The sequence below is a fragment of the Lutra lutra genome, chromosome 9, assembly GCF_902655055.1.
Source record: "Lutra lutra chromosome 9, mLutLut1.2, whole genome shotgun sequence".
Lineage (NCBI taxonomy): Eukaryota > Metazoa > Chordata > Mammalia > Carnivora > Mustelidae > Lutra > Lutra lutra.
The window spans coordinates 7077889-7101039 of record NC_062286.1 but is presented as its reverse complement, the minus strand read 5'-3'; the positions used below and the strand labels follow the sequence as shown (position 1 = coordinate 7101039).

At 54.4% G+C, this 23151-nt stretch overlaps 1 protein-coding gene across 1 annotated transcript; it reads left to right on the top strand.

The window, feature by feature from the left end:
* The first annotated feature begins 969 nt into the window (after positions 1-969).
* Positions 970-22527, top strand: CYS1 (cystin 1). Its single transcript, XM_047745874.1, has 3 exons — positions 970-1354; positions 16853-16905; positions 20476-22527. The coding sequence occupies exons 1-3, from the start codon at positions 1022-1024 to the stop codon at positions 20588-20590; spliced, it is 501 nt and encodes a 166-aa protein (XP_047601830.1). The 5' UTR covers positions 970-1021; the 3' UTR covers positions 20591-22527.
* Positions 22528-23151: the final 624 nt, after the last annotated feature.

Here is a 23151-nt window from a genome sequence, read left to right as displayed (position 1 = left end):
CTGTCCTCGCGGAGGGTTGCCCCTTCCCTCCCGCTGTCGCGTTTTAGGTCCGCCCTGACGCGGGAGGGAGAGGGTCTGCAGTCTGCGGCCGGGGCCACTGAGGCGTGAAGCCCCGCGCGCTAACTTCCTCCAACCTCGGGTGTTCGTACCCATCCGAGGAGTGCGAGGCTCGCAGAGGCGACGTCGCCCACCGCCCACCCAGCCCAGTGGGGGCAAGGCTGTGACATCACCTCCCTGCTCTCATCCCGTGCTCGCGCAGTGCGTTCCATAAAGTGAACACGCCCAGCCGAGTCGCCCCAAGGCCTGTCGGCGCCCGGAGGGTTTCAGTTCCAGGCGGCGGGGACCTGGCTCGCGGAGCCAGAGCCCGGCAGGCGGGCCCGCAAGGGGGTCCCCACCCCAGGCGGGAAGGAGGAGACGGGGCAGACGACTGAGGAGGGGACGCCCCGCCCCAGTGCCCCCGACCCTCCACCCCAGTGCCCGGCACCCGGATCTCGCTCCCCGCGCCACCTTCCACAGGCTGGGGCCGCGCCCTCGCCTCCCCGCCACCCCTGGCCCTGGCCCTGGCCCCCGGCTCTGGACCCCTCACCCCTCGCCCGGATCCGCACCCCAAACGCCGGTCGCGCCCCTTCCTGCGTCCCCGCCCCCGGATCGCGGCCCCCCCATCTCGGCCCCTCACTCTTCAGGCCCGGATCCGCATCTCATTAGCGCCCCGACCCCCCTCCACCGCCTGCCGAACCCGGGTCTGCGTCCCGGTCCCCCCGCCGCCCCTCCCTCTAGCGCCCTCGCCACTCCCCACCCCCGCCCAGGCTCGGATCCGCACCCCAACCCCCGGCTCGCCGGGTCCTGCATCCCTGCCCCCAGATCGCGTCCCCAGCACCTCACCGACCGCCCCAACCCCGGCCCGGGTCCGCACCCCCGCCCCCGGCCGCGCCTCCTCCCGCGTCCCCGCCCCGCCGCGCTCCCGCCCCGGGGCCGCGCTCGGGCGGCGAGACCGGCCTGCCCGGCGGGCGGCGGGGGCGCCATGGGCAGCGGCAGCAGCCGGAGTGGCCCGGCCCTGCGGCGGCTCCGCAGCCCCGACAGCCAGCCGGCGGGGTCCGGCGGGGCAGCCTCGGAGGGCGGGACGCGGCCTCTGGTCTCGGCGACGGCGGCGGCCGCCCGGGAGGAGGCCGGGAAGGCGGAGGCGGCTGAGGGGGCGGCCGAGCCCGACCCCGGCCCCGCGGCGCCCCCCGACGGCGGGGACGAGACCCTGCGCCTGCTGGACCAGCTGCTGGCCGAGTCGGCGGCCTGGGGCCCGGGGGAGCTGGCCCCGCGGGGCCCGGCGCGGCCCCGACCCGCAGCCGGCGCCGGGAGCCGGGTGAGTGTGGGAGCCCGCGGAGCCGTTGGGGCCGCGCCCTGTCCCCCAGCACCCCCCAGCCCCCAGCCTCCTGCTTCCTCCCACCCGCCTCCGCCCTCCCCCCCCCCCCCCCCCGGCCTGCACGGCGCCCGTCCCCCTCTGCCCCAAGTGTCACCCACCGTCTCTGAGTCTCCGAATGCCTCCGAGATGTCCCGCTGATCACGTGGCCTGTCCTTCCCCAGCACCCACTCTGATTTTCTCCCCGTCTGCCCCTTCTGGGTGCTGCTCTCACTGTCTCGAGTCTGGGGTGACAGTGCTGGGAGCAGCCTGGAAGAGAGGGGGCGGGGGAGACACACATCCCTTGGCAGAAATGCGTCTCCCAGGCTGTCTTCTGGCCAGAGCTCGCCTTCTAGAACTGTGTGTCTGCCCTCAAAGCACAGCATCCCAGAGCCCTTCCAGCCCAGGCGGGAGCTGGCCAGGGGTGCTGGTTTTTCTCTCAAGAGGAGGCTGCGAAATGGTGGGGACCGGTAGCCAAACAGTGGTTCACAAATGTGTCAGACACGTCAAGAGTCTTGCCTTGCTAGTCGAGCAATTCACATGCTACTGGCTATTTTTAAGATGCTGTGGAATCTGTTTTTAGTTTCCCGGTCCTCTCTTCCAGAACACTTGTAATAACAGTCCTGTTGTTCTAAAAAAAAACAATAAAAACGAGCGCTCTGGTTTGGCAACAGTTTTCTCTCCAGCAGAGCAGAATGAACAAGATCTTTACTCTCAGCTGCCGGGCATGAGGTGGACGCCAAAGGCAGCGCCCCCTTTTCTGGAGCCGGACAGGCTTAACTGCCAGGACCCAGGGAAGTGTCTTCTGGGAGCAGCCAACAAGCAGCAGAATCCTGAAAAGGCCTCCCTGAGGGGTGGGGAGGAGAAGTGGCTCAAATCAGACAGTGCAGTGTCTCAGCCCCCCCCACCCCATCCTCCTGCCTGTCCCCGGTGCCCTGCTACCCTCCCAAAGTGAGCCACAGTGAGTAGGACTGAATTCGTTCACAAGATTCCTTCAGGACTACGTCACCATTCAGTTATATAACACTAGAAATGGATAAACAGTTGAGAAACTTGGGGGAAATTCTCAGAGAGCATGGAAGCAATCATCTAGTGTCCAAGTTTCAAGCGCCTTGGAAACTCTCAAAGTGAAAACGAGAGGAAAAGGAAAAGAATGGATTTCCCCCTGATACGCTGAGTATCAGTGACTCTCAGGGAGCAGGGCTGCCTTACTCACTGTCCCAGTCATTTCTAGGAGCCCAGCACCCTGCTAGGTGCTAAAGCCAACACAGATGGCACGCGGTCCTTGCCCAAAAGCGATTCAGTCTAGCTGGGGGAGAGAGACAAAAAGCAGAACACAGTGTGCTGAGACAGACTTGCACAGAGCCCACAGGAGGAGGGACCAATTCCCTGGAGAAGTCAGGGGGACACGCCAGAAGGACGGCCCTTGACCTGAATCTGGAAGGATCTGTGGCCTTAGCCAGGCGGACAAGCAGGGAAGAGCATTTGTGCAGAAGGAACCCTGCATGCGTGGGTAAAGGCGATGGGGTGTGGTCTGCGGTGCCCAGGCTGTGGCTGGGGAGGGCCTGGGTGGAAGGAAGACGCTGACGGGTCGCTACCACGCTCTCAGGTCGTTCGGGAGTTTCCCCACCTTAAGGAGTTTAGACTTCATCCTAAAAGCTATGGCTATCTCTGAAGGGCTGGGGGTGCAGCGTTTTGTGTTTTAGGAAGAGGACACGAACAGCTGTGGGAGGATGGGCTGGGCCAAGTAAGCCTGGGACCAAGATAGCCCGCTGGGGGCTGCTGTGGCGGTCTGAGTGAGCAGGTCCTGAACGGAGCAGGACAGTTAGAGGCCGAGGGCAGGTGGATGTACCTGGGAGGGATAATCGGCCAGCCGGGGTGGTTCTTCTGGAGGTGGATTGTATGTACCTTCTGTGCCATAATTATTTCATGAGTCAATCCTAGAATCTTAGATTATTAGATCTGTAGGAAAGCTCCTCAAGTCCAATTATTTTCAGGTGTGGGGAGATGAAGTGAAAAGGTCCAGGCTCCTAATTTCTTGACTGTAAAGTCCACAGTTAGAAGGTCAGTCGCCTTTCCGGTCAGTTGTGAGGCTTATGCTTTTTGCTGTACAGATGACCTCCTTGGACTGATTCTCTTGGCACTTGTACATCTTATAAGATTCTGAGTCGACGAGACATCATCAAGCTAGGAAGAAGTTAGTATTTAGTCGTATCAATATTGACTATCTAAAAACCAAAGGGCCAACTTCAACCCATACATAGAAGTCGGCCCTTCTCCGAAATGTTAGAGATGCTGTTCCCAAGGACAGAGCAAATGTTTCACCGAGCAAGTAAATGACACAATTTAAATTTCTTGAGGAGGGAAGGACGAAAACCTTCCTTAGGTTCTAAACTATCTAGCATTTTGAAAGAGAGAGGTATTCTTCATAAGACAGTATCAGACTCAAGTGAAACTATCCCTTTAAGCACCCATGTTTAAAAATTTTAACCACTGTTGATTAGACTCTCTTGGAGACTGATTATGCATATCTCTGAACCATCATCCTGAATATTACGGATTACACTCGACTTTGTTCAAAAATAGTCGTAGCTCATATTTCAACGTGCACTTGGGTCTCGGACACGCATTAACTCTTTTCGTCTTTAGCATTATTCTCGTCCAATTTTAGAGATGGGAAAGAGAACAGGCACAGAGAGGTTAAACAACTTAACCAAAGCCGCACAGTTATGGCGGAGTGGAGATCAGACTCTGGGCAGTCAGGCTCTTGTACCTTGTACCCTTATGATCAAAATGGCCCTAACAGTTATGATGCTTGTCACACTGTAACCATTGTCTGTCCCTGAGCATCCCCCACCCTAGTGGTCCCTCTCTGAGCTGCCCTTGGGGGAGGGGCTGGAGTCACATACCGACGCCTGCTGATTCCGTGTTTAAAGGAAGAGCAGGACCCTTCGAGGTCAGGCCAGAGAGAGGTTCTTCCCTGGCCCGGAGAATCATCTCTTTGCCCAGTGGGCTTTGTGGCAAATATTCGAGTTAATCAAGTGCTCATGTTTGTCTCATTTCTTAATTCTTGGTTGTTTTCCTGATACAGTGAAGGTTGCTGGGTAAGAATGAAGTATTGCCATGGTCTAAAACTGGCATTTTTAAAGTTAAGTTTTAAGAAGCATTTATGTTTATTTATTTATTTGAGAGAGAGAGAGAGAGAGAGAGATTGGGAATGGGAAGGAGTAGAGAGAGAGAATCCTAAGCAGGCTCCACACCCAGAGCCTGATGCGGGGCTCGATCTCATGACCCTGAGATCATGACCTGCCATTAGGAGTCGGAACTTAACCAACTGAGCCACCCGGTGCCCCTTTTAAGAGGTATTTAAATCAATCATATATATCACTATGTATGATATATATATATTCCTATCTACATAGGTATCTACAAGCGGCATTATGTTGATATTGGTGAAACTATAATATTCCCTTTTGAATTTTTATACTAAAACTATCTCTTAAACAGCTTTTATATGGCTGCATAGTATTTTTAATGATTTTAATAAATGCAAAATATCCATCAAGTCCATATACTTTAGCGAAACTGTCTCCTATTGCTGTCCTGGGTTCATTTCCACCTTCATGTCTGTGCAATGTTAGGTGTACAAGGCAAAATGCCTTTCCCAAAGCCAGTGGGACTTTAAAATCAACAGCATTTTAGTGGGATATTAAAATGGAAAACTATTTAGGATGGAAAAATTATGTGAGGAGAGCTGACAGTTTGGGTTTGGGTTGTATTAAGTTATTTAATCCGATTCTAGTTTTCTTTCTTTTTTAAAAAAAATTTTTTAAAGATTTTATTTATTTATTTGACAGACAGAGATCGCAGAGAAGCAGGCAGAGAAAGAGGAAGAAGCAGGCTCCCTGCTGAGCAGAGAGCCCAATGAGGGGCTCGATCCCAGGACCCTGGGATCATGACCAGAGCCGAAGGCAGAGGCTTTAACCCACTGAGCCACCCAGGTGCCACCAATTCTAGTTTTCTAACAGTGCAGTGGTATCTCTGGTCCTCGGTGCTCTGGTAGCTCGAGGAGGTGCCCTGCACGGCTGGTCCGTGCGCTCAGCTCGGGCCACATGCCATTTGAGGTGCTGGGTGTACGTAGTGACTCATACAGGCAGAAGCTCTGCTACCATTCTGATCACAGTAAGTCCACCAGGGAACAAAATAAAGTACAAAGAACAATAAAAGCAGGGGCACCTGGTCCATTAAGAGTCTGACTCTTGATTTCGGCTCAGGTCATGATCTCAGGGTCGTGAGATTGAGTCCCACGTCGGACTCTGTGCTCAGTGTGGAGTCTGCTTGGGATTCTGTCTGTCCCACTCCCTCTGCCCCTCCCCCCAGTGCCTCCCTCTCAAATTAAAAAAAGAAAGTATAGCAGCAGGAGCTGGGGAGAACAGGAGTGGGTCCAGGTTGTCCTTTTTTTAATAGATGGGCAGGGATGGTGTCACTGAAGGGTAGTACTTGGGAAAGCTGTGGAGGAGGTGAGGACTGCCCCGCTTCTGTGGGAACTGCTGTTCCAAGCTGAGGGGTCAGCCCGTCAGAGGTCCTGGGGTGGAGCCTGGAGGGTCTGCCCCAGAGAGCAGCGGGTTGGGCGGTGTGGTTGGAGTGGAGAGGGCAAGGTCAGGGTAGTGGGAGACAGGCTGGTGCCCAGGATGGGCGCCCAGTGTCTAGGCAGAGCATCATGGTCCTTTGGCCACTGTTAGGCCATTGGCCCACTGACACAGAGGTCTTTGTAAGTGCTTGGGGCTCAGGGGAGAGGTTGTGGCTGGAGCTATGAGTGTGGGAGCCGGCAGAACAGAGGCGCGTGGAGGGTTGACCAAAACACCAGTAACAACGATGCCAGCTAACACCCTCGTGCGTGCCAGGCAAGCAGTGCTGCGGGTGTGTATGTGTGTAAGCTTGTGTGAGAGGAGCCAAGGACCCGGCCCTGCTGTGTTTAGACGCGGAAAAGATAAGGGGACATGCCAAAGGGGACAACCAGCAACGGGGGAAAAATCCAAGAGGATGCCATGTCTGGAAACCAAGGGAGGAAAGTGTTTCAAGAAGGGAGAGGGGAGCAGCTCCTGTAAATGCTGCTTGATGGGATGAACAGGATGAAGCCAGGGAGCTGGCCACTGACCTTAGCAACTTGGAGATCCCTAGAGCCCTCAGGAAGAGAGTGGGGGAAGCCCGACGGGCTGGGGTTCATGGAGACTGAGGGGCAAGGGACCAGAGTGTAGTCAATGCTTTCGGGAAGGTTCTTTTTCCAGTGCAGTGGCAGTAGATAGTCAAGGATGGCTCTTTTAGGATGCCCAATTAACCATAAAATCTCAGTCCCAGACGGGCTGGATATACAAAGTCTTTGAGATTAAATGCACTAGTAAAATTCAAGGGCACTCTTAGAGAGGAAATTCTGATACAACCCAATAAACACAAAGTCTGCCCCTTTACAACCACATTATGTAGTTCAGACTTTGTTCCCCCTCCTGCCTCATAAATCTGGGCTGATCAAGATCTAGGGAAGTTTGTTTTCTGGGAAGTTTTTTGTTTTTTTAGGATTTTATTTGTTTTTATTTTTTAAAGATTTATTTATGTTTGAGAGAGAAAAAAAGAGAGAGAGCGAGCATGCGAGTGAATGGGGAGAGGCGGAGGAAGAGAATCTCCAGCAGACTCCCTCCTGAGTGCAGAGCCTGAAGTGGCTGGATCCCAGGACCCTGAGGTCATGACCCGAGTGAAATCAAGAGTCCAACGCTTGGGGCGCCTGGGTGGCTCAGTGGGTTAAGGCCTCTGCTTTCGGCTCAGGTCATGATCCCAGGGTCATGGAGGTCAGGAGGCCAGCTTCTCTTCCTCTCTCTCTCTGCCTGCCTCTCTGCCTCCTTGTGATCTCTGTCTGTCAAATAAATAAATAAAATCTTAAAAAAAAAAAAAAAAAGAGTCCAACGCTTAACCAACTGAGCCACCCAGGTGCCCCTATGGATCTTAGTTTTTCTTTTTTTTTTTCTTTTTGAAGATTTTATTTATTTATTTGACAGAGACAGCAAAAGAGGGAGCACAAGCAGGGGGAGTGGGAGAGGGGGAAGCAGGCTCCCTGCTGAGCAGGAGCCCGATGCGAGGCTCAATCCCAGGACCCTGAGATCATGACCTGAGCTGAAGGCAGGCGCTTAACTGACTGAGCTACCCAGACACCCCTAAAGTTCTTATTTTTAAATAATCTCTATATCCAACTCGGGACTTGAACTCGCAACCCCAATATCAAGAATCACACGCTCTACTGACTGAGCCAGCCAGGTGCCCCTCATTTTCTGGAAACTTTATTGTTGCTGCAAAGGTAGCACATTTTGTTTTTACAAGAAGGTCTAGGCCGATCATGCGTTCTAGTTAGGCGGAATGAATTCGTCTTCCAGCATTTTTGTGAAGGTTCCGTTTTGCTCTAGCAGAGGAGGACCGGGATAAGGCTTGTGTGTTCCCACCAGCCAGGACTTCGGTGTAGCCCAGGTTCACAGCTACCGTGGGAGGTGAAGGGGAAAACAGCAGTCAAAATGATTACGTGGCTGGAAAGCAGATCACCAGAGAGACTTAAACGTGATGGATGATATGATGGACTTTTGGCAAAGAAAATAAAGCCACTGTTTTGAAGAGTTACTGTCGTCTGCATTCAGATGTGATCTATACCAAAGCACACAAATTTGAGTGGGAGTAGGTGGTATTTGAGCAATCTAGGAAACACAGAGGAGTCAAACGTACTGCTGACGCCCAGAAAGCTCCTAGCTGTGTTCTGGAGGGTTGTGTAAACACACCTTTGTCGTTCATCAGGGAAGCCCCGCAGCACAGGTGTGTCGGAAGTATTACACACCCAGGGGTTGAATAATCCCACCGGAGGCAGGCGTCTTCCCAGTGGGCCTGACGTCTGAGTTGGTTCTGAAGGATCAGTCGAGCTTTCCAGCCAGCAGCAGGAAAGGGATGAAGCATTCCAGAGGGGGCAGCGTGTGGAAAACCCAAAGGGATGAAACAGTGTGCAGCCCCTTATAGCCGGACAGCGAGGGGATGGTGGGTGGAGTACAGAAGGCAAGCGGGTCGCCTCGAGTCCGGATTTCATAGCCCTCTAGGCTAAGGGGTGGAAATTCATCCTGTAGGCAGTGGGGAGCTCATAGAAGTTGTCGTGTTTATTATACTTAAATGTTGATTTTAAAATCAGAAGAGGTAATAGACATGCACAGGAGAGAAGATGTGAAAGATGTCCCGAAAAGAAAGTGTCCCTCCCACCATCGCCACCTTTTCCCCAGGTCCCTTCCCCGGAGACATCGCCTTATTTATCGTGCCTGCTCTCCGGGCCAGCCTCCCTTTCAGAAGGTCAGAGGTGGCAGCGGGGAGGAAATGAGCGGGGACTGTGCAGGAGTGGGAAGCTCCGGTAGGAGGGTACTGCACTGATCCGGGACACAGAAGGTGGGAGAAGACCAGGTGACAGGTGGGTGTGACAAGCAAAGGGAGGCGAGTTTCTAGAAAGACGTGGGGGCTTCTTGCTTGTGTAGTTGAGCCGATGATCACGCTCAGTGCCTTACACGTCGGGCCGGGGCGGGAGGTGGACCAGTTCCAGGGGCCGTCTGAGATTCATGTCCACTGTGGAGAGTGGTTCGTGAACACTGGCCTGCAGACAGCTGGGCTGGGGTGTGGTGGGGGGAAGCACTTGGACTGGGGGAGAAGAAGATTAAGCCTGGAGAAGATCAAACGCTGAAGGCAGAGTCCTCCCCTCAGGGGACCTGTAAACACAGTGAGGCTGTAAACTGTGAGATACACAGTGCCTGGAGATGTGGGTCGGCTGGTGACCTCGGAGGGCTCCCTCCCTCCATGGTTGCAGGATGGCGGCCGCTGTGCACGGGGTGAGAGCCCAGCCCCGCAGCGCCTGACCTGAGCAGTGGCTACTGAGTGCTGGGTGGAGAGGCGAAGGGGGGGCAGGGTGGGGGTCGCTGTCGCATGCCTGACATCCAGCGGTGCTGGTGAAGACTTTCTGCGCCCAGGAGCTCTAGCTCCGTCAGGGGTTGGGACAAGTGGTGCCTGGGCTCTGGGGAGGGGCCAGCAAGAGTCTGGGGACACCCAAGGTTCTTACCTCATTCAGGGCCAGGAGCCCAATACCAGCAAGGAAGGAGACTGCTGGCTTCTTCCTCCCAACATCCAGTGTCCAGGAACCTGGTGGTCTCTTTCCAGTTGGAGAATCAATCACCAGCCCCGAAGGGAGTCAAGGCCATGAGGCCCAGATCTCATTTGAATCGGGGGGGGGGGTGGTCTTTGGGGCTCAGCAGGGGGAGCTGCCCCAGGGCCGGGCGGGTCCCCTGGGAGCCACACCAGGTCATCTCCCTCCCCATGCAAGGGCCCGCGCCCCCAGATCGGGGCCGCCCCCAGGGTGGGCAACGGTCCGCCTGCAGCCCATCCGTGAGTCCAGCTGAGTCCGCAGTGTCTATAATGGTGTGAAGATGAATGTGGTTGTGCTTTATAAGGTGAGAAAACACTATAAATGCAATTGATTGTCCTTTTTCTCCAATCCCACCTCGTTTCGCTTCTCCAGGCCTTCATTCTCTTTGGAAACACTTTCGTGAAGGCATGGTCTTGTGAAGGGAGGTGGGGGCTCCCCGACCGGTGGTCTCAGAGTCAGAGTCTCCTTTGGGAAAAGTCTGGTTGTCATTTGATTCATGCAGAACAGCTCTCCCCACTGAGCCCTGGGAGGCCTTGGAGTGGGGCGTGTGGGGACAGGAGCGCCCCCTGGCGGCGGGAGGGCTGGACTCCCCACCCACCCCCTCCCCGCAAGGCACAACAGGGGACCTGGCGGAGGTGGGGAGGCCAGGCACCAGGGCTGCCCTCAGGCTGTTCTCTCCACACTATGTATTCAAGTGTCCATCGTGAGACAAGGAGCCATAAAACCCTCAACCAACCGGACCAACCTGGGCTTCCAAGAAGGATAATTCTTCGATAATGAAGAAGGGGACGTCTTCCCGGGCTGTGAAATATTATTACCCGGCCACAAAAGGGAGAAAACTACTGGGATGCCTGGTGGGATCCGTGGGTGGAGCACGGGACTCTTGATCCTGGGGTCGTGAGTTCGAGCCCCACACTGGGCGCAGTGAAATGTCGCTACACACCACGTGGATGGATCTCAGAATCGTACACTGAGGGACAGAAGCCAAGAAAAGGGCGCACGCTGTGTGATTCCTCACCGGTCGTGGCTTCCAGATGGAGCCACAAATCCGCAGGGACAGTGGGTGCCAGGAGGCAGGAGCGTGGCCGAGGGAAGCAGGGAGGACCACAGAGGGGGCTGATGGCCGGGATGGTTTACCGTGGAAGGCTACGGAACTGGATTCCTTACACATCTGTGGCAATTCTGCATATCACTGATAGGTGTGTGTGTGTGTGTGTGTGTGAGTGTGAACATGAAGAGTTAAAACTTCTTCTCTAAATAGAAGAAACAGAGCAGAGACGTTTTGGTAAGTAAAAGATACAGTACATTTCCTAAAAATTAACCACTGATACTTTGCTTTTTCCAAAGTACCCTATTGTAGGAGTGTGAGGAGACTAAGAGACCCTCTGATTCACTCCCTCCCCAGCGCTTGTGTGTTCCTCCAAGCCTGCACAGGATCGCGAGTGATGACACACACACCCCCACCCACCCACACACACTCACGCGCTCCCTGAGCTCAGCCCAGTTCCCACAGCCACCGGCCTCAGCCCAGGCGCCATGGCCCCCTGGGCTCCCAATGTCTGTCTGGCCCAGAGGTGGCCAGCTGCCAGCGGGCGGGTGGCTGGAACGTGTGTCCACGCTAGGCCTGGAGCCGCCAGCAGGGGCTGCTGTGTCTTTGCTTTTCATCCAACCTCCCTTTGCTGTCTCAGTGAGCTGGGTTTCTGGGAGGGCGTCTAACACGGTCCACATCTGACAAAGTCAAGTGAAAGGCTGAAACGCATTGACAAGGAAAGGACCGCACACTCAGACCTCGGGCATAGGAAGAAACTTCGGTAAACATGGAGCAAATGTAACAAGCCTGAGCCATCAGGGAGATTATGAAAGAAAGAGCACCACATCCCTTCCAAACCTGGCTGCAGGGTGTGCAGTCCCCGCTGGTGATGGTGTGCCCAGTCCTAGCTGCCCCATGAGGCCAGCAGTGTGTCACCGTTCGTGGCAGGGAAAGCAGCGAGGCAGTGGAGACGGGCTGAACGTGCAAAGGTCTGACTCTCCCGTTGGGAGAAACTGTATTTGTGACAACGTTCACAGGGTCTGGTGATGAGGGGGCCTGGCCAAAGCAGGTGGCGGTGGAAGCGGCTTCCGGCTGAAACTGACGAGAGGCGCAAGGGTGCAGACAGCATGACATTGAAAAAGCAGCTGGGGATGGCTGGCAAGCTACTGCTTCTCTTCTCTGGAGCTCCTGGGAATTCAGGCAGGCCCAGCGACCGAAAGCCGTCGGGAGGCAGGTCGGTGGCCGTGTAAGCAAAGACTTTCACGGGTACCCGAGAGAGTTGAAAGCAGGGTCCCAAAGAGATCTCTGTCTAGCCCTGTTGGCAAGAGTGGCATTCGCAGCAGCCAAAATGTGCAAGCGACCTGACAGCCGGATGGAGAAACAGAATGTAGTACACACACGCAGCAGGATATTAACCAGCCTTAAAAGGGAAGGGCATCCTAACACCTGCTCCAACGTGCATGAACCCCAAAGACGCGTCAGCTGAGATCAGCCAGACGCGAGAGGACAAATGCTCTAGGTTTCCACTTAGACAAGGTGGTCAGACTCATAGAGCCAGTAGGAGGGAGCTTGGGGTGGGGGATGCACAGGACGGGGAGCTGTTTAATGGGGACAAAGTTTCTGTTTTGCAAGATGGAAAGAGCTCTTGAGATTGGTTGCACAACAATATGAATGTACTTAATCCTGGAATATACATAAAGTCTTTGTGGTGCCTGGGTGGCTCAGCAGGTTAAAGCCTCTGCCTTCAGCTCAGGTCATGATCCCAGGGTCCTGGGATCGAGCCCCGCATTGGGCTCTCTGCTCAGCAGGGAGCCTGCTTCTGCCTCTTTCTCTGCCTTCCTCTCTGCCTACCTGTGATCCCTGTCTGTCAAATAAGTGAATAAAATCTTTAAAAAAATACTGGAATATACACTTCAAAATGGTTAAGATGGTGAAGTTTAGGCTACGTGCATTTTATCACGGAATTTTGTTTTTAATAAAAAGAACATTCAGGGACGCCTGGGTGGCTCACTTGATTAAGCGCCCAACTCTTGATCTCTGCTCGGGTGTCAGTCTCAGAATCATGAGTTCAAGCCCTGCATTGGCTCCATGCCCAGTGTGGAGCCTACTTAAAACAGAACAGAACAACAAAAAAAGAACATTCAGATAGTCTGAGCTGCTCTGAGATGGGATGGGTGGCTTCAAGAGGCAGTGTGGGTAAGTGTGTGTGTGTGTTACTTCCTGTCTTCTTTCTTCACTCCATCCCTACTCTCTGTCCCTCTTCCGACTGTGAATTCCTTGCTGGCTTGGAAGTCATCTCCTCTTCATCTTTATACTCCCCAAGGGCAAGAATGACTGTTCAAAGAAATGCGCCATGATAGGAAGTTCCCCATGGCAGGTCGCCAGCCACCAGTGGTCACGGTCAGCTCTTGGCGGTACTGCTGGAACTGGGCTGTGCACCATTGCTCTGGGCCAGCCTCCACTTGCTGTGTTGGGCAGGCAAGAACAACCTTTACCGGAAGCGCGTTGAGGCTGGCTGGCCCTCCCCTGCCCATCCCCACGGGGCTGGCATCGGCAGGACATACCCAGTGTGTGCTTGCTTCCACTTCCCATCACTAATGTTTCCCAAGAAACACATCAGAGCTAATTTCTCAGGGAAGAGTGTATTGTACAGGGACCTCTGGTTATGCCTCGAAGACCGAGACCAAGTCCCCTCAACCGACCTCATCACGCGCTCTGGTCACCTGCCTGTGGGACTTCGTCAGAGGTTACCCTAGATTGGACGTTGGTTCACATGGTTCAAGTGATGTTTCTTGGTCACCTGTAGGATCGCTGTTATGCTAAGGATGAGCCGGATGGATAATCTCTCATCTCACAGCAGTCCTGAAGGCCAAGATACCATTATGCAGATGGGTAAACTGAGGCTCAGAGAGCCTCACAATCCACCCAAAGGCATATCATTATTAAATGACACAACTGGGATTTGAGCCCTTTTCTCTATTATGCCGTTTTTACTCTACTATGCCAACTGCTATATAGACTTTAAACTCAAGATTATAACAACCCAGCAACTTGATATTCGACTTAATTCGGAAAATACCCCGTGTTTGTCCTGTGCTCAGCTTGGAGAGCTGTAAGCTCGGGAGAAGTGGTACTCTTGCTGGGGAGGACTAACTAATACTAATGGGTTAATAACTAGTAGACAGCATGGTATGCAGCATCTGTCCAATGATAATAGAAATGGTAACAGCCAGTGTTTACCGAGAACTTACTAAGTGCCAGGCACTTTGGAATGACTTTAAAGTATCTCTCAGTAAACTTGCTTTGCACACGAGGAAACCACTGCTTAGAAAGGTCAAGACAACCACCCCGAACCACAGAGCTGGTAGGCCAGGGTTTAGGCTAACTCTCTTTCAAAACTCATGCTTCTGACTACCACAGTGCCCACCTTCTCCAATCGCACATTTTATAGCAACATCCACCCCCCAGCACTATGCTCTTACACATCCGGCTAACTGTTTGGTGTGTTTAAAACTTACTTCTCGGGGCACCTGGGTGGCTCAGTGGGTTAAAGCCTCTGCCTTTGGCTCAGGTCATGATCTCAGGGTCCTGAGATCGAGCCTCACATCGGGCTCTCTGCTTGGCAGGGAGCCTGCTTCCTCCTCTCTCTCTCTGCCTGCCTCTCTGTCTACTTGTGATTTCTCTCTGTCAAATAAATAAATAAAATCTTTAAAAATAAATAAATAAATAAAACTTACTTTTCCAGTGACATTTCCGGCACCTCGAGTGCAGAGTGAATGTCTGGGCGGCTGCTGATGGAGCACTGGGTGTGCTGGGGTGCTGGGTGAAGGGCTGGTGAGTGATTGACCCATGTGATTACATCTCTGAGTCAGAGGATGGAGGAGGGCTTTAAAACAGAATTTGGAGGGGATATAAGCAGCTTCCAATGGGGGGAAAGTGCAGTTCTCTCTATTGGCTGTGTAGGATCATGGAAGGAGGGAAGGTAATTCTTCCACTATGAAAAGGAAAAAAACCCAAAACCTTTAAAACTCCCCATTGTCTGCAGAATAAGGAAGGTCCCTCTACCAGGCCTGAATGCATAGATTTAATTTCAAGTGGTCCCAGACTAGAAATGCCACCGAGGTACCTGGAAAAAAAGTCATCTTCCTCTTGGGCCTTGAGGAATACTCGCAAAGACGTTTCCAAGGACAATGAGCAGCACACAACAGGAAATAACCAACTATGGATGGAACCCAGTAAAAACCAGAAGAAAAAATAGTTAACAAAAACAGAAGAGTGAAGGGGCACTTGGGTGGCTTAGTTGTTAAGCGTCCAACTTTCAATTTCAGCTCAGGTCATGATCTCAGGGTCCTGGGATTGAGCCCTGTGTCAGGCTTCACGATCAGTGGGGAATCTGCTTGAGGGCCTCCCTCGCCCTCTCCTTCTGCCCCTCCCCCCTCCAAAATAGATCAGTGAACACTTCAGTTGTTTGGAACACAGGAGCAGATTACAGTCGATTTATGTTTATTATGTTTAAAGAAAATACCTGCAAAGCACAAGGGCCTAGAGAAAGTGACATGATATATTTGAAAAAGAACCAAACATAACTACTTGTAGAAATGGAAACTAGAATAAATAAAGCCAAAGATCCTAATGGTGTGGGTTAGCAGGAGATTAGAGGAAGATGAAGAGATCAGCACATTGGAAGACAGAGCTGGAGAAATGACCGGCCCATCGCACCCAGACAAGGCTCCGATGCAGGATGCTTGAGGAAAAAACCCACAGTAGACATTAAGCTGTGAAACAATAGAAACTTTCCCTTTCAATAAGGGAGCAAGACAAAGAAGTCTGTTATCATCATTTCTTTTCATGTAGCACCAGAAGTGCGGAAAGCCTAGGGGGAAAGCAAATGGCTGTTACTCTCAGAGAATGTGAATGAGAATAAAAATAATACCAAAAAAAATCTATAAATAAATTATTAGGGCTAATACAATAGTTGGTAAATTCACCAACCCCCCCCAAATATATATATTTCAGTCATATTTCTGTAACAACAAGAGATATAAAACTTTATTTAAAAAGTTTATGTTGTGGTGTCTAGGTGGCTCCGTCAATCACACGTCTGCCTTTGGCTCAGGTCATGATCCTGGGGTCCTGGGATCGAGCTCTGCATTGGGATCCCTGCTCAATTGGGAGTCTGCTTCTCTCTTTCCCCCTCTCTCTCTCAAATAAGTAAATAAAATCGTTAAAAAATAAAATAAATATTTTAAAAAGATGACAGTGATAATAGCATTACAAATACAAGTTTCAAAAAAAAAAAAAAAAACAAATACAAGTTTCTAGGAACTGGTCTAAAAAGAGATATCCGGGGCTCCTGGGCGGCTCAGTCAGTTAAGCATCTGCCTTCGGCTCAGGTCATGATCTCAGGGTCCTGGGATCAAGCCCCATGTCAGGCTCCCTGCTCAGCAGAGAGTCTGCTTCTCCCTCTCCCTCTGCCCCACCCCCCCTTCACTCTCTCTCTGTCTCTCTCTCAAATAAATAAATAAATAAAGACCTAAAAAAAAAAAGGACATTAAAGGCCTGAATGAAGGGGAAACAGTTCCAGTTCATAAATCAAAAGGCGGATTATTATAAAGATATCAATTCCCCCCCCCAAATGATCTGTGGCTTAATATCACCCCAACAAAATCCCCAAGATTTTTGTTTCCCATGGAATAGGCCAATTCAAATATGGGGGAAGGCAAAGAACAGAGAGTATTCAAGATTCTTTAAAAAAAAAAAAAAAAAAAAGGTGGGGTGGGAGGACCTGCTTTACCAGATGTCAAGGTTCATTGTAAAGCTGTGGTCCCCGGGACAGGCTGGTGCGGGCCCAGGGCTCGGCACCGACCGCTGGAAAAGCCCACAGACGGACATGTGCGCCGTCTCCACACCCTTGTCTGGGGACAGAGAGAGCTTGGTGGAGGCGAGGGGAAGGCCTAGAGGTGAGAGATAGGGGGGTGCGGTCGGGTCACCCTCTCTCCACAAGGCAGGGAGTTGCTTCTGTGAACTTCGTCAAGTGACCCGCTGCCGCAGCCTCAGCTTTCCCACCTGTGAAGGAAGCAGATGGAACCAGAAAGCCAGAGGGAGCCTTTCTGGCTGTGGTTTTTCTAGAACCGCGGTGGCCGTCCACTGCCGACAGAAATCCAGGACCCAGGTGGGCTGCACCCCTGACAAACTTTTGATGCTTCTTCCTTTTGTCCTTCTCAAGGTGTCCTCAAAGCAGAGCACTGATGAGCACCCAGAGAGCGCCGGAGTCTCCAGGTGAGTGCGAGGCTGGGGCGAGCGCATTCCCTCCGCCAGAGGCCACAGCTTCTTGTGTGGCCCACAGGTCCCAGGTCCCAGCTCCCCTGCCCGATGCGGCTCCCTCCTTCCAGGGACGGTCCGGCCAGGGACGGTCCCATCCATGGAAACGTGCAGAAGCCCTCCGGTCTCACGGCCGCCGTGACCTTCCCCCAGAGAGAGGCTCTGACCCAGATCATCCAGGGCCTTCCCGATCTCCCTCATTCACGCAGAAACTGTGTGCTGGGGGACATCTGCTGACGATCCTTCCAGGGTTTACAGCCCAGAGGGATGGCAGATGGGGCCCCTTTAATCCTGTTACAATTTTATCAGGAAAATGCTTTTTAAACCCCTGGGAAGAGTCAGATAAGGACCTGGGCGCAGAGACCAGACCTCCTCTGCTGAGGGCCATCCCGCATGGCTCCGGGCCGCGTGAGGGCTTCAGGGCATCAAGAGCAGCCCAGCATGAGGCTCGGCTGGGGTGACCTTGGGCCCTTGGCCTGTTCTCCCTCCCCGCATCCTCCTGGGTTCCTCACCTCTGAAGGGATCACAGTGATCTACCCTGTCCCCGGGACGGGCGTGACTCTGGTAAGAAGATGTGAACGGGTGTAAAACTTCTGGTGTAACAGCTGTTTTATGACCAGTTCCCAATGGCTGCAGGGCAAGAAGCTGGCTGGTTTCCCTTAGCGACCACACGTTTGCGGGGTTCCTTCCCTGAGCAGCTCGGTCTGTTCACAAGCGTAGGCAGTGGGCTCCTGGGAGCTCAGAGAGGGAACGGGAGAGGCCTGAGGGCTCCCGGAGGAGCTGGTGATGATTCAGCTGGTTGGAAGGCCATGTGGGGGGTTGCAGAGGAGGCAAGAGGAGGGAGCACCTGGACAGCATCTCCAGCTGAGGACGCTGGGTGCCAGCAGGTGGCGGTTAGCACAGGGCCCAGGAGGTCATGGAGAGCCGGAAGCTCCCCCAGGTAGAGAGGGCGCCAAGTGTCAAGCTGCGGCCACTGGCCACCGCTCTCAAGTGCGAGCAGGCTGGGACCCCGGGAAGTGGGAACGCTTACACCCGCTGGCACCAGTGGCCCGGGCCCAGAGCCCTGGTCAGCAGGGTGGAGAGCCCTGGTCCTCCCTCAGCCATCCTCCCCTCCTTGTATGGACCGGGGATGGGCTTGGCACTCGGCATCTGGGGGTGGTCTCGGGTACAAGGGGGGACACGGGGTCCCTCTGCAGTAGTTGCGCCAGGGGCCCCGGCTGGCGCTGCTGGGCTGACCCAGACGCCCGTGCCTGCGGCTCCGTGCTGGGGACCTGGGGACACACCTGCCTGTGGGCCCCAGCTCCATGCTGGCTGAATGTTTCCACTGATTTTAAAGAGAATTAGTGTGACTTTTCCTGCTTTTGCCAACCTGAGGAGTTTAGAAGGGTTAAATTCTACCTGGAATCAATTAGCTCTTTCTTCTGCCTCTTAACCGAGGGGGCCCCTTTGCTCCCTGCACGCTCCAGGAGGCCACCACCCTCACCGGGGTCCACTCCTCCCTCCCTCCCTCACCTGCTTTCATGGGAGTCTCGGCCAGGCTCCGTCAGCCCTGCTGCCCGGGGGGAGGAGGAGAGGGCCATGGAGGCAAGTTCCGAGGGAGGCTGGCCCTCCTCAGGCTCAGGACTGGAGTGGTCTTCCTCTGATCCCCAAACTTGGGCTCTGTGGCCTCTAAGGAGAGCCCCTGTATCCCGCCCCACATCTGCCGTGGTTCCCCGTCCCCCTCCCCCTGCCTGCGGGCCCTCCATGGCCCCCCATGGCCCCCACACAGCTCTCAGAGGCAGTGGCCCCCCCTTCCCTCCCGGCCTCCTCCCCCAACCCCTGCTCTGTTGTCAGAACCCGGCAGAGCAGCATTTCTGGGAGAAATGTCCTAACACCTGCAGTTTACTTTGAAATACCTCCAGAAATCAGATGAAGGAGATTTGTGATAAAGTAAATACAGCAAAAAAAAAAAAAAAAAAAAAAAAAAAAAAAAAAAAAAAAGTGTATTTACTTCATTGTTGAATCTACAATTTCAAACTTTCTGGATGCTTGGAAGTCTTTGTAATAAAATGCTGAAGAGAAAAATCCTTCAAAGCCCTGTTAAAGTATCTCCCCCCAAACGCTCGCCCCCCACCCCCGTCCTTGGCAAGCTGGGGTGTCCCCTCATCTGTGGGCCCCAGCCTCCACACTCGTGACCTGTAAGGCAGGAGGCGCACATGGCCGTCTGGCTCCCGGCCTCACTCTGCCTCTCGAAGTCATCGCGGACACCTGACCCATGTCTGGTCCCTCACCGTTCCAGGCACATGGTCAGGTGTCTCCCAGACACTTGTTGGAAGAACGTTTGATGTGAACCTGGGCCATGTAGGCCTTGACCCCCCAGTCCCGATCATCCTTGATGACATCTGCAGAGGGACATGGAAGAGGCAGGGCTGAGCTGGTCGAGCAGGCTTTGAGGACAGGGCTGGCCTGACCTGAGATCTCAGGATTGGGTAACAGAAGCTGAGGGCGCATGGAGGGGAAGCTTTGTGGCTCTGGTGGCTCCTGTCCCCACTTGCCCAAGGATCTCCCAGCCCGGCTCCCTGAGTTCACAGGAGGAAGTGGCCCCAGCTGTCTGACCGGCAGAGCCGTGCAGGCTCCTTCTCTAGCATGACAAAGCAGGCTGGGGGGCTCGCTGTCCCCCAACTGGCGACAGGCAGCTCTGGGCTGCAGAGCTCAGCTCTCCTCCAGATGCAGCCTGAACCGTGCCCACGCCCTCCCACCTGTGGGAGGTTCCGGGGAGGCCAAGGCCAGTACCAGGCAACACTAGCAGGGAGCAGCCTGAGAGAAAGGGAATTTTGGGGTACAGGGTACACCACCCAAAAGTCCCTGTGATGTCCAGAAAGTCAGAGAGGGGATGGGCCACCAGGTGCAGGCTGGTGGGAAGCACTTTCTGGAGCCCGGGCAACAGGAACAGGGGTGTGGCTCTGGTCACTTTTGCCATGCCCAGTCCTGTCCTGAGCAGCTCTATTCCCCCCCCTGCCCCCGTCCCTGCAACGAGGGTGCCGGCCCCGTGAGTAAATCAGGCAAACGGGCATCTCGAAACGCAGCACACATTTGCTGAGGGCTATGCCATGTGCCGGACTGGGTGTCACGAGCTCTCTGTGTTTATCTTCCTCATGCTCCAGAATGGACTTAGAAATACATCTCCACTTAGAGGGGAGGAACAAAACAACCCTGCTCAGGGATACAAATGCCTTGTCCAAGGTCGCAGCCCTAGTAAGTGGCAGAGCTGGGATTTGAACTCGGGCCCTGACCCTGAAACGCTCCGGGGCTGGCTTCCAGGCAGGGTACGTAAGGTCTTGGCAGACAAGGTCATAGGCAACGAAGCCAGAGAAATAAGCAGAGGCTTGTCCTGTAAAAGAATAAGAAGTTAACCCCAGGGCAAAGGTTTTCGGGGTTTGGTTTGAGCACGGATCAGACGTCCCCGAATGGGTAGGCCATCGTAGAGATGATGAGTTTGAAGGTAACATCTTGTCTCCTGACGTCGCTGTCTGTGTTTCTGGCCCCCAGAACCCCGGAGAGCAGCCACAGGAGGCCCGAGAGGCAGTCGGGCATCTCTGCCATCTCCTACGACTACTCAGAAGAGGAGCTGATGGCCAGCATTGAGCGGGAGTATTGTCACTGAGGCCTCCGGAGCAGCCCTGCAGGCCCCTGTCCCAGCCAGCCGGACACTGCTCCTCTGCCCCACCCCCACCAGACTGGGGTTGCACCCCGCCCCCCAGCCCTGCCCTGCCCAGGATCTGGCTGGAGCTGAGCCCCTCCAACATGCAGTTACTCCTGGTTCTTCCAAAGATCCAGCTTCAAGCTTGCTGGCAAGGGGTGGTCAGCCGCGCAGACACAGGTGCGAAGGCAGGCGCAGGTGCGGCCCCCAGGTGCGGGCACAGGTGCTGCCCCCAGGTGCACGTGCAGGTGCTCTCCCAGCTGCTCCTGTCTCTGGGGAGGGCTTGCCTGCGAGGTTCTCCTGGAGCCTGAAATGCTTCCCATGTTGAATGGCCCTCTCTGCTCCGGGACTAGGGCTCCTCAGTGAGTGGGGCCCAGACGGGCTCCCTTGGGGCCTCTAACACGTCCCTGATTCTGTACACAAGCTGCCTGGAGATGTGGATGTGTGAATTGGGGTTCTGTGGGTCTGGGGCGGGGCCAGAGAGTCTGCATTTCTAACCAGTCCCTGGGGGAGACCCCTGCTCCTGGACCCCAGCCTCGCTCAGGGTAGGAAGGATTGAGTCTAAGCTTTAGAACTTGTCTGACTCTTACTTCCCGGCGCTGGGGCTGTGAGAGCCACCGCCCGCCTGGCTCCCTGGATAGAGGCCTGCTCCCCTCCTGGGCAGGTGTGATGGATGCAGCGTGCGGGGCTGCGAGCTGGAGCCCTCAGTTCTGATCCCGAGTGAGCAGCCACTTCACCCCGTGGGCCTCAGTTTCCCTCTCTAGAAACTGACCCCTGGAGGCTCTTCCAGGCATAGCAGCCCCGACAATCTGGGATCAGGCAGTTCCAGGATTCCTCGATCTCTGCTGTCCTGCCACCCCTTGGGGGCACAGAGCTGCCTCTGCAGCTGGGGGTGGGGGTTGGAGGGAGAACCCCAGCCCCACCTGGAGGAGGTCCTGAGAACACCTGCTCTCACCAGCCTGATGGGACTGGTTTCCTCTCTTCCCACCTGGGAGAAGGCACAAAGTCATCGTGGTGAGGCCAAGAGAGCCCAAGAACGTTCCTGTCTGACAGATGAGGAAGCTGATTTGCCGGGGATGGCTGGGAATCCAAGACGGGGCCGGGGGAGCCAGAGGCTGACCGGAAGGCAGGACCCCTGCGGGGGCGCAGGCATGGCCGGCCTTGGAAGAAGGCTCTGGCTGGCGTGCGTTCTGGGTCCAGGTGGCAGGTCCCTCTGGAGCAGCTGGGAGGGTGTCAGAACAAAGGGGCACGTGGGTGCGACGTTAGCTTTTGCCAAAGCCAGAAGAGGTCTCAACTTGTCACAGTTCCCACCAACTCCGGCAGCCTCCCTGGTGTCACCAGCAAGACATGAGATCTTCTCGGGCACAGATGCAGGGCCCCTTGGCACTGTCCCCAGACCCACAGGCCTGCTGCTGTCACAGGCAAACGGGTGTTTCCATCGACTTTTATTACTTGGCAAGACAGCCTTTGGTCAGCTGTTCCATCGCTGGGAGATTCGTACTGCCAAGCCAGAGGACGGTGCGTGGGGCCTTCCAACAGCCTCGAGTCCCCCCCACAGCCAGAGCTCCTCCCCATGCAAGCCCAAATCATTTCTTTTGATCAAAGATGAAAGCCATTTCTATTTTAATAATACAGATATTTCTCTTAAAAGTGGTTAATATTTTCTTTCTTACCACCAGACACATTAGGCCTTGAATCTCGTGATGTAAAATGTTTGCAGTTTTACATCATTATTTTTTTAAAATGGAACATATTCGGCCAGCTTCCTGCATTTTCCAGTGGAAACCTCACACAACCGTTCATGAGATGAAAGTGTTCAGAAAAAGAAGACATCCCCCTGGGGCTACTACGGTCTGTGTCAGTGTCAAAGTGAGAGCCCGTCATCAAAGCAAAGCAGTTGTTCTCAGGTCTTTTTTTTTTTTTTAATTCCCTGAATTCGGGAAAGTATCTTCTGGACAGTGGCCAGCCGAATAAACCATGTGCCCCAGCTGTGAGGTGGAAGGTGGCCAAGTAGGCCCTGTGGGGCGCTGGCCCCGGGGGCGGCGGGGAAGGCCCGGGGGCCTACATGGGGTCTGAAGGCCTGTGGTGGCCACTCGCTGCTCCAGCCCTTCCTGGAGCAGCTCCGTGCGCCCCTGGGGCCCCAGTGCCCTGCTCTGGCTCCAGAGCTGAATGTGGGTCTTGTTCACAGATGGGGAGGGAGGCGGCTCCACTAGGAGGAAGAGAAAGGCTTCAGGGTCGAAAGTGACAACGACACGTGTCGAGGTCTGAGACGTCTGAACACCACAAGTGAGTCTCCCGGTTTCTGTGGTGGGCGCGCTCCACTGAGAGGTTACAGAGGGCCAGGAATCCAGGAAACACACTCCGTTCCTGTCTCTGAGAAACATCGTGGCCGTTTCCCTGGGGCAGAAGGAGAACCATACCATCACCTCCTTCTGCCACTGGGGTTCCCAAGCCACTCCTCTCCGGCCCCTGGGCTCCCAGCCTCATCCAGCCACCCTCCTCCTCACTGTGAGATGAGCTTTCCT